Source organism: Bison bison, unplaced genomic scaffold (genome assembly GCF_000754665.1).
Source record: "Bison bison bison isolate TAMUID 2011002044 unplaced genomic scaffold, Bison_UMD1.0 scf7180017864057, whole genome shotgun sequence".
In the NCBI taxonomy this organism is placed as follows: domain Eukaryota; kingdom Metazoa; phylum Chordata; class Mammalia; order Artiodactyla; family Bovidae; genus Bison; species Bison bison.
In genome coordinates, this window is record NW_011494629.1 from 757,503 (window position 1) to 774,909 (window position 17,407).

General features: G+C 37.0%; 1 protein-coding gene across 1 annotated transcript in view; it reads right to left on the reverse strand.

The window, feature by feature from the left end:
- AUH (AU RNA binding protein/enoyl-CoA hydratase) overlaps positions 1-17,407 on the reverse strand; it is a 187,211-nt gene that overhangs the window by 161,161 nt on the left and 8,643 nt on the right. The window contains exons 4-5 of the mRNA XM_010836054.1: positions 3,982-4,049; positions 3,785-3,872 (exon numbers count right to left, since the gene is read on the reverse strand). Of these exons, the coding sequence (XP_010834356.1) occupies positions 3,785-3,872; positions 3,982-4,049 (156 nt within the window). The remainder of the gene's footprint in view (positions 1-3,784; positions 3,873-3,981; positions 4,050-17,407) is intronic.

A 17,407-nucleotide genomic window follows, 5' to 3' on the forward strand; every position in this document is an offset into this window, starting at 1 on the left:
GAGAGTTGGACTATAAAGAAAGCTGAGCACTGAAGAACTGATGCTTTTGAACTGTGGTGTTGGAGAAGACTCTTGAGAGTCCCTTGGACTGCAAGGAGATCCAACCAGTCCATCCTACAGGAGATCAGTCCTGGGTGTTCATTGGAAGGACTAATGTTGAAGCTGAAACTCTAATACTTTGGCCACCTGATGTAAAGAGCTGACTCACTGGGAAAGACCCTGATGCTGGCAAAGATTCAGGGCAGGAAGAGAAGGGGATGACAGACAATGAGATGGTTGGATGTCATCACCGACTCAATGGACGTGGGTTTGGGTGAACTCCAGGAGTTGGTGATGGACAGGGAGGCCTGGCGTTTTGCGGTTCATGGGGTCACAAAGAATCGGACACAACTGAGCGACTGAACTGACTGAACTGATCTCTTATAACATGTATTTTTCACACTATAACATAGTCTTCATACTAGCATTCTAAATAGTTCCTTAACATTCTACTGAGTGCATGTGTATGTCTGTATATTTGTATATATCTGTATAATGAAAAACTAGAAGGATAAAAAAGAAAATTAAAATTGCTATTTTTATTAGGAAAACAATGGAATAAGGACATGGGTAAGAATGGGACTTCTCTTTGTATACTTTTTCATATATTTTGTACACACTTCATATGTTTGACATGCTACTTATTATTTCCTTTAAAAATGTTAAGGTAAGTAGAATACAATTTTTGCTTCTAAATAACAGATTTAAATGAAAAGTCAGAAATCAATCACTGCAACCTCCAGTGCATGTAGGGATCACTTTTTTTTTTATATCTAAATTTTTTTATTTTATATTGGGGTATAGCCAATTAGCAAAGTTGTGGTACTTTCAGGTGAACAATGAAGGGACTCAGTCATACATATATATGTGTCCATTCTCCCCCAAACCACCGGAATCACTTTAATAATGCTTAATTACCTGTTCCTCTAGTATGTTTGAAAAAGGACACAGAAAAAAGAACCTAAGGCAGGAGCCAGAGATACTGTCAGTGAATAGGAGACTAGTCTGAGACAATTTCAGAGAAACTGCTCACAACCCAATAACCCTTGAGAACAAAATCAGTGAATCACAGTACACTTTAAAGGCTAATTGGTGGTGGTGGTGGTCTAGTCACTAAGTCGTGTCTGACCCTTGTGACCCCATGGACTGTGGCCTGCCAGGATCCTCTGTCCATGGGATTCTCCAAGCAAGAATCCTGGAGTGGGTTGCCATTTACTTCTCCAAAAGGCTGATTAAATTAAGCAAGTACATGGTGAGTCTCTATTATATGCTGTGACGTGAGAATATATAAGAAGATTTTCAAGGAAGAAAAAGAGAAGTTACTATCCTCAAGAAATTTGAAGCAAGATCACTCCGTAAGCTTTAAGTTTCTGGAAATGAACAAGATGCCACTAGAACACAGATGTACAGAGAAGAGAAACCTTTGTGGGGGCAGAAAGGGAAGAGGAAAAATGAGCAACTTTAGGGAATGGGAGCTAAGAGAATAACCAATAAATGAGTACACTATTTGTGAGGATTTTTCTTTTGAATATAACTGCTACTGCTAAGTCGCTTCAGTTGTGTCCGACTCTGTGTGACCCCACAGACGGCAGCCCACCAGGCTCCCCCGTCCCTGAGATTCTCTAGGCAAGAACATTGGAGTGGGTTGCCATTTTCTTCTCCAATGCATGCAAGTGAAAAGTGAAAGTGAAGTCGCTCAGTCGTGTCTGACTCTTCACAATCCCATGGACTGCAGCCTACCAGCCAACTCCATCTATGGGATTTTCCAGGCAAGAGTACTGGAGTGGGGTGCCATTGCTTTCTCCTACTTCAGAATAAAAGTTAACACTCTAATTATATGAAAAACTGTATTCTTCAACAAGAATAAATAAATGCTGCTGCTGCTGCTAAGTCGCTTCAGTCGTGTCCAACTCTGCATGACCCCATAGACGGCAGCCCACCAGGCTCCCCCGTCCCTGGGATTCTCCAGGCAAGAACACTGGAGTGGGTTGCCATTTCCTTCTCCAATGCATGAAAGTGAAAAGTGAAAGTGAAGTCACCTAGTCATGTCCAACTCTTAGCGACCCCATGGACTGCAGCCTACCAGGCTCCTCTGTCCATTGGATTTTCCAGGCAAGAGTACTGGAGTGGGGTGCCACTGCCTTCTCCAATGCATGAAAGCGAAAAGTGAAAGTGAAGGTGCTCAGTCATGTCCTACTCTTAGCGTTTTCATATTATGAAAACCATTTTAATAAATTTTAGTCCTTATAAAAATTATTAACAGCTACAATATATTGACTTCTGCTCTGTGTGTTATGTACACTGTCACATCAAGCCTCTGACAACACCAGGAGGATCACATTACTCAAGCTGGACATATGTATAAGCAGCAGAAACTTTACTGCAAATCGTCCTCACCTAGGCAGTTGAGCATGATAAACCTACTCTCTTTGATTACCAAACTGAAGCTAAAACTAATCCTTTTATAAATGGTACATTATAACAAAAACTATAATATAATTCATTTACACTGAATGTTCTTAAATACCATAAAATTTTATAGTATTTTAAGGTGGAAGCTACAAAGTCAGAAGTTTAAAAAATCTAAAAACGACAAACTAAAGAATATCGGCCTAAACCAAGACACTTCTTAAAACATTCTGTTTAAAACTCCCTTATGTTCCCAGCACTGCTCTGGGAGTACTCCAAATGCTCAAAAGTACTTGAATGAATAAAATACTATATTTTGTTCCCTCAAATCTTTGATAATCTCAAGTAGATTGTCCCATTTATATGTTTACTGGAAGAAATTTTTTTCACCCCTCAACTTCTATCTTCATTTACTTATTAATAAAATACATTAATACTGTATACTATCAGCATTTATTTATCTTAATCATCTATATTTTTGACTAGTTGAAACAGATTCATTCAATCGCATGACTTAGACATACTTACAAATATGGAAAATGCAAGGCAACTTAATCTTTGGCTTTTGGTAATACAGCACAAATGGAAAAAAATAAAAAAACACTTCACTGCTGTAGACACCAATTTAAAAAAACAATTTGTGGACACATATTTGAGTGGGCACTACTACAAACACAAACCTCCGAAGCACATGTCTACATTTAACGTTTTGCAATGGCACCCCACTCCAGTACTCTTGCCTGGAAAATCCCACGGATGGAGGGGCCTGGTGGGCTGCAGTCCATGGGGTCGCTAGAAGTTGGACACGACTGAGTGACTTCACTGTATTTTTTAACTTTCATGCATTGGAGATGGAAATGGCAACCCACTCCAGTGTTCTTGCCTGGAGAATCCCAGGGACGAGGGAGCCTGGTGGGCTGCCGTCTACGGGGTCGCACAGAGTCGGACACGACTGAAGCGACTTAGCAGCAGTAGCAGCAGCAATTACTACTAGTCAGTTGAAGTATTTTTTAAGTAACTTATAAACACAGAGCACACTGTTTTTGAGTAGGAGACACAATTTTTCCTTCCCAGCTCATCTTTCATAAAGATCATTCAAGTACCACAAACAAATATTTTAATTGCTCAAACTATTTTTTCAACTTCCAAAACAACTTCTCCCCATGTTGCAAAGATTTCTTTCTGAGAAAACATTTTTTTTTCTTGTAACAACAGTAGAAAAACAAAGAGGAATTGTTGGTAATGAAATTCAAACCACAGAACACTTTATAATGGAAAATACGCTACTGCTAGGGAAACATTAGACTAGTTTTAAAAATTTAATCTTTTTACATACCAGCACAGAATATCCCAGGGACTTCACTTCTGACTATTATGGTCCGTACTTTCTTATCAGATTTTAAAGCATCCACAGCTTTTGAAAGCTAAACAGAAACAGGAAAGATAAGAAGGAAAAGAGGAAAAATCATTTTCAGGTTGGTGTCAACACTGTACCATAATCTTAGAAGCAAAGAGTTTATTCTTTACACTCACCATTTTTATAAGATTTTTACTTAATGAATTTTTGGCATAGGCTCTGTTTATTCCAAGCACCACAATTCCTAGTTAAGGGGGAAACAAAAAAGCATTTGAGTTAGTGAGGTATTCAGGGAACAGTTCAGTTCAGTTCAGTTGCTCAGTACTGTCTGACTCTTTGCAACCCCATGAACCACAGCACACCAGGCCTCCCTGTCCATCACCAACTCCAGGAGTTCACGCAAACTCATGTTCATTGAATCAGTGATACCATCCAACCATCTCATCATCTGTCATCCCCTTCTCCTCCTGCCCTCAATCTTTCCCAGCACCAGGGTCTTTTCAAATGAGTCAGCTCTTTACATCAGGTGGCCAAAATACTGGAGTTTCAGCTTCAGCATCAGTCTTTCCAATTCAGGGTACAGATTCCCATATATGCAAAGCTAGTTAACTTGGGACTTGGTAATCTACCACCTCTCTGAGGTTCACTTCAAGAGCTTTATCCTAATTTTCATGTTTACCGTCCTTTTCAAGCGTATTTTTGAAAAATTTGGTATACATATTTATAAAATCAATCTCATACTTAACATTCACCACTTTTGTCCAGCCTTTTAGAGAACTTTGTAACAGCATGTCCCCTTCAATTCCTCTCTCTTTACGCACCACCAAGGTAATATGCCACATTTTACAATTCTACACATTTTAAATTTTACATAGCTTAATCAGACTACAGAGTAGGAAGGCCACATTTAAAATATAGCTTTATTATCTTCAGTATACATAGAAGTACACAATAGCTAACAATTTCTTGTCACAGGCAAGCATTATGGGATCAGCTTTTTTTTGCTTGTGTGTGTGTGTGTGTGTGTATGTGTTTATTAGTCACTCAGTCATGTCCGACTCTGTGCAACTCTGTGAACAGTAGCCTACCAGGCTCCACTTTCCATGGAATTCTCCAGGCAAGAATGGGTTGCCATTCCTTTCTCCAGGATATCTTGCTGACCCAGGGATCAAACCCCGGGGTCTCCTGCATTGCAGGCGGGCTCTTTACCATCTGAGCCACCAGGGATTAATACTTCAACTATTCTATTTGCCACACTACATAGTTTTCAATATTTCCATCCCAAGTTTCTCTCCTGACTCTGTCCCATGTACTTAACAAAGTCACTTACATTTAGAATTTTCGAGTACATGCTTTTTGTCCTAAAATTACAGGAATTTCAATAAATTGTTTTACATGGTATCCATCAAACAAGAAAACGAAATGTATGTTAAGTCTAATTACATTCACTGCATTTTCAAGTATTATTACTGGTAAAAGAACTTCTGTTTGACTTGGTGTCAATGAGAACTGAATCTTAGAATTTACTCTGTTACCACCCTGTTCCACATCCCAATAGAGGATTATTTTAAGTCAAAAACAAATAAGTAAAGTGCAGCTCATTTGTAAGACTACCACTTTTGCTCAGTATAAAATTTATCTTAGTATACTACCCCTTTTTCAATTCAGGCTATTTCCTCAGTCTCTTATCATAGACAATAAATTTGGTCTATTTATCCCCTTATACCATCTGTTTTTTATTTGTCTCTATTTACTTTGTAGAATGGTTTCTAGTTTTCTTACTTCTCTTAAATTCTAACTTATTTATATTTTAATGATCACAGCAGAAAAATTATATACTGAAATGTTATTCTGCCATAAACTACTTCTTTTGCTTTCATTACTATATTTAAGAATAAGTTATGTTTGTCAGCTGCTTACATTATCTATATACTTCATTTCAGGTCAGTAAGGGGACCTCAATAAATACATTATTGACAATCACTGGTCACATTATTCTGAATATTATAAATCTTTGACAATATATGGGGAAATATCATTATATATCAGATTTCACCCAATCATAGGAACCACAGTTAAACTGGTTTAATGATCATTTGTCATTTGTTTTCTGAACTGACTGTTCTTACTGTTTGCCTATCTTATTACAGTTGTCGTTTGCATTTCAAATGATAAATTTTTAGATTACAGATATTAATTCATTATTTATAGAACAGATCTCTTCGCTATCATTCACTTTTAAAAGTCAACTTGTTTATGGCATTTTTTTGCACCAAAGTTTTAACTTTTTATATATTATTGCCTTTGCAACTTTTGACTTAGTATCTTCCTTAGAAAGAGTTTTCAATGAAAACACATGTTCACACAAACACTTACACCAGAATGATCAGAACAGCATTGTTCAAAATATTCAAAACCTGGAAACAACCCAAATATCCATCAGTTGATGAGTGGATAAACAAAATATAACAAATCCATGTAGTGTAATATTTAGCAAGAAAAAAAAAAAGAAGCATCAATACATGTGCAACATGGATGAACCCTGAAAACATGCTGAGTGAAAGAAGCCAGGGACAAGTGAGCACGTACTGTATAATGCCGTTTACATGAAATGCTGAGAGCAGGCACATCAGAAGGGACAAAAAAGGTAGATCAGTGATTGCCTAGGGCCGCTGGAGATGGAGAGACTAAGCAGTGACAGCTAAACAGTGTTAAGTTTCTTTTTAGGGCAATGAAATGTTCAGTACTTGTAGTGGTGATAGAGGCACATCTCTATAAATGCACTAGAAGCCATTACATTGTATATTTTAAACAGGAGAATTTTAAGGTATATGAATTGTATCGCAATAAAGCTATTCTAAAAAAAATGGCAATATTCACTTAGACCTAGAAATAAAGCCAAATTAGAGGAAGAACAAGGGCAAAAAAGAAGGTACACATGTGTGGTGGAGTGTGAAAGGGAACCAAACCCTTATCCTCCATGGCAAAAAGTCAGTAGACACATAATACCTAAACGTGAAAATTCCAGAAGTAGAAATATATGTATGTTATTTTAAATGAGATGACATGTGCCCAAAACAATCAGCCAAAGGGTTTTAAATAACTGTTTCTGGAATATGGGAAATGGGGTGGAGGAAAGGACTGTTAGTTCTCAAAACAAACCATATTAAATACTGTTCATATACACTAACTGTATAGGTAATTAAGAAAAAGTAAAACTGAACAAATTCAAACAAAATAAAGGATCCTCTACCTCAATGAATAAAACAATCCTCTGATACTGTCTCCTTACATTGACTACTTTCATTTCTGCTGCTCTCAACTCCACAGGAGTCTTATTCCTCTAATATGCACAAATATTTTTGGCTGGAACCATTTACAAAACAGTCCATTATTTTCCTTCTGATTTTAAAAATCAAATAACTGTATTCTAAATAACTGTAAAAATCACTCTATATCAGTTACATTTTCTAATTATATATTGAGAGTATGTGGAAACTGCAATTTTTTTAGTGCTATTTTACATAAACTTTTTCTGGCAAATTTATGAAATATTAATAGACTTACGTGGTTCTCTTCAATATTCTAAGTCAATACTCAATCTTGTTCAAAAATACTAACAGTTATGTTTTCTGCTCCAATGTTAATTTCTCATTTCCTTCTCCTGCTGTTTCACTTTAGCTAGGCCTTCAAGTCCAATATAATATTAGCAAAAATAGTAAGTTCCTTTATTTTGTCAATACCTTTAATGAAAATGTTTCTAAGCATTTCACTGTTTAGTACAATGTTTGCTATGCATTTCTAATAGCTTTTTTTCAAACTGGGGAAATTTATTTCTATGTTCAAACTTACATTTTAAAAAGGTCACTCAGGCCACAGTGTAGAAAACAGATTAGAAGGAAACAAGAATATACTAGACCAATATCCCTTATGAATACAGATGTAAAAAAAATCCTCAACAAAATACTAGCAAGTCAAATTTAGCAGTCATGACCAAGAGGGACTTACCCAGGAATGCAAGGGTAGTTCAGCACAAAAATTGAGCAAACTAATACACCACACTAACAGAATAAAAGAAAATATTTTAAAATTATATGATCACCTCAACTGATGCAAAAGAAACACTGGACAAAATCCAACACGCTTTAAATGATTTTTAAGAAATAATAACTTAAAAACCTCAACAAGCTAGTAACAGAAGGAAACTTCCTCAACCTAATAAAGGACATTTATAAAAAAAAAACAACAAAACTTACAATTAACATCATATTTAATGTTAAAAGGCTTAAGGTCTTCTCCCTGAGATAAAAAAATTAGATAAGGATGTCCATTTTCACCACTTTATTTATTTAACAATGTAATAGAAATTCTAGCAGGGTAAGTAGGCAAAAAAAAGAAATAAAAGGAATTTAGATAGAAAAAAAAAAATGAAAGTGAAAGTTGCTCAGCCGTGTCTGACTCTTTGTGACCCCATATACTAAACAGTCCACGGAATACTATAGGCCAGAATACTGGAGTACGTAACCTTTCCCTTCTCTGGGGGATCTTCCCAATTGAACCCAGGTCTCCCGCATTGCAGGCGGATTCTTTATCAGCTGAGCCACAAGGGAAGTCCAAGAATACTGGAGGGGGTAGCCTATCCCTTCTCAGCAGATCTTCCCAACCCAGGAATCAAACCAGGATCTCCTGCACTGCAGGCAGATTCTTTATCAACTGAGCTATGAGGAAAAGAAAGAAGTAAGTCTATTTCCATCCACAAATAATATGGTCTTACACACAGAAAATCCCAATGAATCCATCAAAAACTATTAGAGCTAATAAGTGAACTCAGAAAAGCTGCATAATATAATATCAATATACAAAAATCAGTTATATTTCTATACACTATCAATGAACACTCCAAAAATGAAATTAAGAAAACAATTCAATTTGTAACAGCATCAAAATATATATATATATATACACAATTACTTAGGAATAAACTTAACCAAGAAATTTCACTGAAAACTACAAAACACACTGAAAGACATCTAAGTAATAAAGAAAGACCTCAGTAATAAAAATCAATCATCAATTTGTTTTCAACAAGGATACCAAGACCATCCAATGGTGCAGGACTTCTCAACAAACAGGGGTGGACAACCAGATATTCACCCACAGAAGAATGGAGCTGGGCCCTTTACTCACAGCATATACAAAATCATCTCAAAATGGATCTGAGACCTAAAACTGTAACACTCTTAGAAGGAAACAAATGATAAATCTTCACAATCCTGGTTTAGGCAACACTGACTTAAATATGACAATAAAAGCACAAGCAATGAAAGAAAAAAAACAGATAAACTAGACTTCATCAAAATTACCAAGGAAGTGAAAAAACCCACGAATAGAAAATATTTGCAAATGATAAATCTGATATGGGGTAAATATTGAGATTATATAAAGAACTGGTACCACTCACAACAAAAAGACAACTCAACTGAAAAACAGGCAAAGGATATGAATAAATATTTCTATAAAGAAGACATAATAAATGAGATGCATTTCTATCATTTCCTTTTAGATTCCACATATAAGGGATATCATATGATACTTTCCTCTCTCTGACTTACTTCACTCGGGGATCAACAACAAGTGGTCAACACCGAAATCAGATTGATTATATTCTTTGCAGTCAAAGATGGAGAAGTTCTAAACAGTCAGCAAAAAGAAGACCGGGAGGTGACTGTGGCTCAGATCACGAACTCCTTATTACCAAATTCAGACTTAAATTGAAGAAAGTAGGGAAAACCACCAGACCATTAAGGTTTGACCTAAATCAATCCCATATGATTATACAGTGGAAGTGAGAAATAGATTTAAGGGCCTAGATCTGATAGACAAAGTGCCTGATGAACTATGGATGGAGGTTTGTGACATTGTACAGGAGACAGGGATCAAGACCATCCCCACGGAAAAGAAATGCAAAAAAGCAAAATGGCTGTCTGAGGAGGCCTTACAAATAGCTGTGAAAGAAGGGAAACGAAAAGCAAAGGAGAAAAAGAAAGACATAAGCATCTGAAAGCAGAGTTAGAAAGAATAGCAAGGAGAGATAAGAAAGCCTTCTTCAGCGATCAATGCAAAGAAATAGAGGAAAACAACAGAATGGGAAAGACTAGAGATCTCTTCAAGAAAATTTAGAGATACCAAGGGAACATTTCAAGCAAAGATGGGCTCAATAAAGGACAGAAATGGTATGGACTTAACAGGAGCAGAAGATATTAAGACTAGGTGGCAAGAATGCACAGAAGTGTACAAAAAAGATCTTCATGACCCAGATAAGCACGATGGTGTGATCTCACCTAGAGCAAGACATCCTGGAATGTGAAGTCAAGTGGGCCTTAGAAAGCATCACTATGAACAAAGCTAGTGGAGGTGATGGAATTCCAGTTGAGCTATTTCAAATCCTGAAAGATGATGCTGTGAAAGTGCTGTACTCAATATGCCAGCAAATTTGGAAAACTCAGCAGTGGCCACAGGACTGCAAAAGGTCAGTTTTCATTCCAATCCCAAAGAAAGGCAATGCCAAAGAATGCTCAAACTACCACACAATTGCACTCATCTCACACGCTAGTAAAGTGATGCTCAAAATTCTCCAAGCCAGGCTTCAGCAATACGTGAACCATGAACTTCCAGTTGTTCAAGCTGGTTTTAGAAAAGGCAGAGGAATCAGAGATCAAATTGCCGACATCCACTAGATCATCGAAAAAGCAAGAGAGTTCCAGGAAAACATCTATTTCTGTTTTATTGACTATGCCAAAGCCTTTGACTATGTGGATTTTGTGAACTGGACATGGAACAGCAGACTGGTTCCAAATAGGAAAAGGAGTACGTCAAGGCTGTATATTGTCACCCTGCTTATTTAACTTATATGCAGAGTACATCATGAAAAACGCTGGGCTGGAAGAAGCACAACGTTAATCAAGATTGCCAGGAGAAATATCAATAACCTCAGATATGAAGATGACACCACCCTTATGGCAGAAAGTGAAGAGGAACTCAAAAGCCTCTTGATGAAGGTGAAAGAGGAGAGAAAAAGTTGGCTTAAAGCTCAACATTCAGAAAACAAAGATCATGGCATCTGGTCCCATCACTTCATGGAAATAGATGGGAGAACAGTGGAAACAGTATCAGACTTTATTTTGGGAGCCTCCAAAATCACTGCAGATGGTGACTGCAGCCATGAAATTAAAAGATGCTTACTCCTTGGAAGGAAAGTTATGACCAACCTAGATAGCATACTCAAAAGCAGAGACATTACTTTGCCAACAAAGGTCGGTCTAGTCAAGGCTATGGTTTTTCCTGTGGTCATGTATGGATGTGAGAGTTGGACTATGAAGAAAGCTGAGTTTTGAAGAACTGATACTTTTGAACTGTGGTGTCAGAGAAGACTCTTAAGCGTCCCTTGGACTGCAAGGAGATCCAACCTGTCCATTCTAAAGAAGATCAGTCCTGGGTGTTCACTGGAATGAATGATGCTAAAGCTGAAACTCCAATACTTTGCCCACCTCATGAGAAGAGCTGACTCATTGGAAAAGACCCTGATGCTGGGAGGGATTGGCGGCAGGAGAAGTTGACGACAGAGGATGAGATGGCTGGATGGCATCATTGACTCGATGGACATGGGTTTGGGTGAACTCCGGGAGCTGGTGATAGACAGGAAGGCCTGGTGTGCTGCAGTTCATGGGGTCGCAAAGAGTCAGACACGACTGAGCAACTGAACTGAACTGAACTGATAAGATACTTCTCTCTCTCTGACTTACTTCACTCAGTATGACACTCTCCACTCTCTAGGTCCACCTTTGTTGCTGCAAATGGCATTACTCCATTCTTTTTAACAGCTGAGTAATATTCCATTGTATACATATACCACCTCTTCTTTATCCATTCCTCTGTTGATGGACAATGGGTTGCTTCCATGTCTTGGCTACTGTAAGCAGTGCTACAATGAACACTGAGGTGCATGTTTCTTTTAAGGCCATGTTTTTCTCTGGATATATGCCCAGGAAAGGCATTGCAGGGTCATATGATAGCTCTGTTTTTAGTTTTTTCAGGAACTTCCCTACTGTTCTCCATAGTGGCTGTTCCAATTTACATTCTTACCAATAGTACAAGAAGGCTCCCTTCTCTCCACACCCTCTTCAGCATCTGTTGTTTGTGGGTTTTTTGAGGATAGCCATTCTGACCAGTCTGAGGTAATATCTCACTGTAGTTTTGACTTGCATTTCTCTAATAATTAGCGATGTTGAACATCTTTTCATGTGCCTACTGGTCATCTGTATGTCCTCTTTGGGGAAATGTTAGTTCAGGTCTTCTGCCCATTTTTTACTCACAGACTTAGAAAACAAACTTACAGTTACTGGGGGTAAGGGAATAGTTAAGGACTTTGGGAAAAGTCATGTACACACTGCTATATTCAAAACAGAAAACCAACCAGGACCTGTTGTATAACACATGGAATTCTGCTCAATGTTATGTGCCAGCTTGGATGGGAGTGGGAGTTTGGGAGAGAATGGATACATGTATACCTAAGGCTGAGTCCCTTTGCTGTTCACTTATTGTGAAACTACCACAATATTGTTAATTGGCTACACACCAGTACAAAATGTTTCTGATGTTAAAAAATTAAAATTTTTTTTTTCAAAATTAAATGAAACAATGAATTTGTTACTAAAGAAATGCAAATCAAAAACCACAAAAATTACTTTATGCCCAGTAAGATGGCTTTAATTTTTTTAAAAAAGAAACAAGCATTGACAGGGATGTGGAGAAATAAGAACTCTCATAGAACTCTCACACAGTCTGGTGGTTTCTCCAAACACCAAACATAAAGTTACCACATGATTCTACTCCTAGGTATCTACCCAAGAGAATGAAAACATACATTCAAACAAATAACTATTCACAAAAAAGTTATATCCATTCAATGAAATAGTATTCAGCCATAAAAACAAATGAAATGCTGATACATGCTGTAAAACAGACGAACTCTGAAAACATTAGGCTAAAGAACTCAGACATAAATCACACATGGTATGATTCTACTTCCATGAAGTACCTGGTATAGACAAACTCCATAAAGACAGAAGAGAAATTAGTGGGTTTTGGAAACCTTGGGGAGAAAGGGATGAGGAGGAAGTGAGTAAGAACCATGGCTTTGTTTCGAAAGCAATTTGAAAGGAATTAAGACAGTGGTGATGGTTGTAAACATGGAATAACCTAAAAACTACTTGATGTACACCTTGAAAAGTTAAAATGGTTAATTTTGTACTATGTGAATTTCATCCACATAGACCAAAAAATAATAATAATAATTATAGTAGGGGATACTAAACAAGATGCTACTGCAGAGATCCAGGTGAGAGATCACATAGGCTGCGGAGCAGAGGCGGAAAGCACATGCTTCTAAAGATAAACTGAAGGTAGTACCAACATAAATATTATCAATAACATTACAAACTCTGTTTATATTCAATCTCTAGATAAAGCACCAGGTCAATCTCTAGATACAGCACTGGATAAGAGAACAAGATGCAACTATCAAAAGTTCTGATGATATAAACTAAGGTTACAAATAACAGAAATTGTATAGGTAGAAGATTATAATCCTAGCCCTAACCCTAATTAGGGTTCTAAAAATATAAAGAACTAACCCAGAAATCTTTCACTTGAATACAAAGAGAATATGCAGCAATTTTTATAATATCCAAATTTTAGAAACATTAGAAAATCATTAACAAATGATGATTATAAACCTAGAAAATCCAAATCAAATAAAAAACCACTGCAAACAAAAGCATATTTATTTGCAACACATGAAATTAATACATCCAGAAACAATAGCCTTCCTATAAAGAGAAATAGAGAAACAGAGGGAGAAAGGAAACCACTTAGAAGATACACTGAAACAAATTATTTCATTTTTATGAACCAGACAGGAAGCAGGATGACCTGGGATACAGGTAACATAAATGAGCAAGCCCTAAGGGTAGGCACTTTTTAAACTGTCCTTTTAAAAAAAAAAAAGGTAGAATTAAACAAATAGAAACATCATGTTTTTATGTTTAAAAAAAACATTGTATAAATATTCTAATTTTAAACCCAACACAATGTCAATAAAAATATTAATAAGCCTTTTTCTGAAATTATACATGAACATTCCAAAACTCTTGCAGAAAAATAACCATGCAGGAAAAGGAATGAAAACAAATTAAAAAAAAAAGAGTAAAGATGAAGGAGTGAGTACCTGGCCCTACTGAAACACAACACAGCTTTAATCATAAAATAATGGAGAACAACAACATCTACAGAGATCATAAAACAGAACAGAAAGACAGTATGGAAATTCAGCTTGTCATAAAAATGCCCTTCAAAACAGTGAAGTAACGATGATTAAGCAGTGTTGGGACAACTGTATACAGACTTGGAAAAAGATAAAGCATCTGTATCTCACTGCAATGATAATTCCTTTATTTTTATCTTGGTGGTTTCAAAAAATGGCGATTTTCTATCATTCCTACCATTCTTCTATAAAAATATGTTCTTCCCTACCACACTGTTTCACGTAATCTCTATGGCTTCATGGATTCTTTATTCAAGGTGTTATATAATCCATTAACACTGTTCCATTAATCCATAAATGTTCAAATTACCCTAGATATGCTCAGTGAGAGCCCTGTAAGGCTGTGCCCTGCCACGATCCTTTTATTATTTGAACACTTCCTTGCTTCCTGGCCCACAAAGATATTCCAGACTCACCTTTCACTTACCCTGCTCCAGACCTGAAATCAGACATTTCTCCAAAAAGTCCTGGCTTCTTTCAATGAGGGAATAGTCTTTAGAAACCAAAATCTGGATATCAGATATGTTTACTGCTACCATGCTACTTCATTTCATTTAGACAATTTTAGTGGTCAGAAAAGGAAATAAATGTAAATATGTATACATACAATATACTTATGATTTTTATAAGTTTGTCCTGGTAACTCTAATTCGAATCCAATGCAACAAGTTTCTTCCTCACTTCCCCCCATCCCATACTTATACCATCTCTCTCCTTCTCTTTTTTCATCATAATGAAAAGTCTAATTCCCAAGACCAACAGGTTTTCATTTGCTCTATTCTACAATAAAAGGAAAACAAATTCAGAACTATTAAGCCTAACTACTACTAACAACACACTATTAAATAAATGTCAATGTTCTTTCTGACTTATAACTAAATGAGAACAACTTATTCCAAACAATAACGCAATAACGTATGTGGTGACTGTAGCTTACAGAAAAGTGTAAAGAATGACAGCAATGGTACGGGAGGAAAGAAATGGGAATATGCATTTATACCTTTACCACTATGAAGTCATATAGTGTTATTAAAAGTAGATGTAGATTAGTTGTAAACATGAACTGCAAATAACACGGCAACCAATAAAATCTCTAAAAAAGGGTAACTGATAAGCTAAAAGGGAAGACAATTGGCAGGAAAAGAGTGAAAGTCAAAAAATGAAAGAAAAAAATAAGGGCAATGAATAGAAAACAGTTACAAATACATAATAATCCAACTATTTCAATAATCAATTTAAATATGAATGGTCTAAAATACACTAATTAAAAGACAGATACTGTCAGAGTGGATTAAAACAATACCCAACCATATGACATATACAAGAAATCCACTTCAAAGACACACACTGATTTAAAAAATCAAAAGATGAAGAAAGATAATGCTAACACTAAAAAAGGGCCTCTCAGTTGGCTCAGTGGTAAAGAAATCACCTGCCGATGCAGGAGTCTTGAGTTCAATCCCTGGGTCGGGAAAATCAGTAGAAGGAAACGGCAATGCAATTATGTATTCTTACCTGGAAAAATCCCGCAGACAGAGGAGCCTGGCGGGCTCAGTCCATGGGATCACAAAAGTCAGACACAACTTAACGACTAAACACAACAACACTAATAAAACCTGGAGTGGTAACATTAATTTCAGAGAAAGCAGATCTCAGAACAAAGAACAGTCTGAGTGAGAAAAGGGGATAATGTTGGCGGGGTCATTTCTCCAACATAATAACCCATGTGTATTCACCAAACAATAGAGCTTAAATTTGCATGATTTAAAAACTGACAGAATTACAAGGAGAAATAAACAAATCCATCATTACAGTTGCAAATTTCAACTTGCCTCTATCACTAATAAATCCAGCAGGCAGAAAATCAATTAACGATATCAGTTCAGTTCAGTCGCTCAGTCGTGTCCGACTCTTTGCAACCCCATGAATCGCAGCACGCCGCAACCCCATGAATCGCAGCACACCAGGCCTCCCTGTCCATCACCAACTCCTGGAGTTCACTCAGACTCACGTCCATCGAGTCAGTGATGCCATCCAGCCATCTCATCCTCTGTTGTCCCCTTCTCCTCCTGCCCCCAATCCCTCCCAGCATCAGAGTCTTTTCCAATGAGGAATACCAACCAAAAAATCAACTAAATCTAATTGAATACTATATCTAACTGAATATAGAATACCGCATCCAACAACAGCAGACTACTCATTCTTCCCAAGATCATATGGATATTCACCATGACAGACCATATTTTGGGCAAAAAGCACACCGTAACAAATTTAAAATAGAAATCATACTGAAGTATGCTCCTAAATAACAATGGAAATAAACCACAGGAATCAGTAACAGAAAGACAGCTGGAAAACTTCAAAATACTTGGAGATTAAATAAGGTACTTCTAAGTAAAATATAAGTAAAAGAAGAAATCTAGAGAGAAATTTAAAATATTTCTAACTAAATGAAACTGAAAATACAACTTACCAAAACATATGTGTGTGTGTGTCCCCGCCCCCACCCCCCCTCCGCCCCTCCCCCCCTTGCCGCTTAGGAAGCACCACTATGAACAAAGCTAGTGGAGGTGATAAAATTCCAGTTGAGCTATTTCAAATCCTAAAACATGATGCTGTGAAACTGCTATACTCAATATGTCAGCAAATTCGTGGCCACAGGACTGGAAAAGGTCAGTTTTCATTCCAATCCCAAAGAAAGACAATGCCAAAGAACGCTCAAACTACCACACAATTGCACTCATCTCACACGCTAGCAAAGTAATGCTCAAAATTCTCCAAGCCAGGCTTCAGCAATATGTGAACCGTGAACTTCCAGATGTTCAAGCTGGTTTTAGAAAAGGCAGAGGAACCAGAGATCAAATTCCCAACATCCGCTGGATCATCAAAAAAGCAAGAGAGTTCCAGAAAAACACCTATTTCTGCTTTACTGACTATGCCAAAGCCTTTGTGTAGATCACAATAAATTGTGGAAAATTCTCAAAGAGATCAGAATACCAGACCACTTGACCTGCCTCTTGAGAAACCTGCATGCAGGTCAGGAAGCAACAGTTAAACCTGGACATGGTTCCAAATCGGGAAAGGAGTACGTCAAGGCTATATATTGTCACCCTGCTTATTTAACTTATATGCAGAGTACATCATGAGAAACTCTGGGCTGGAAGAAGCACAAGCTGGAATCAAGACTGCCAGGAGAAATGTCAATAACCTCAGATATGCCT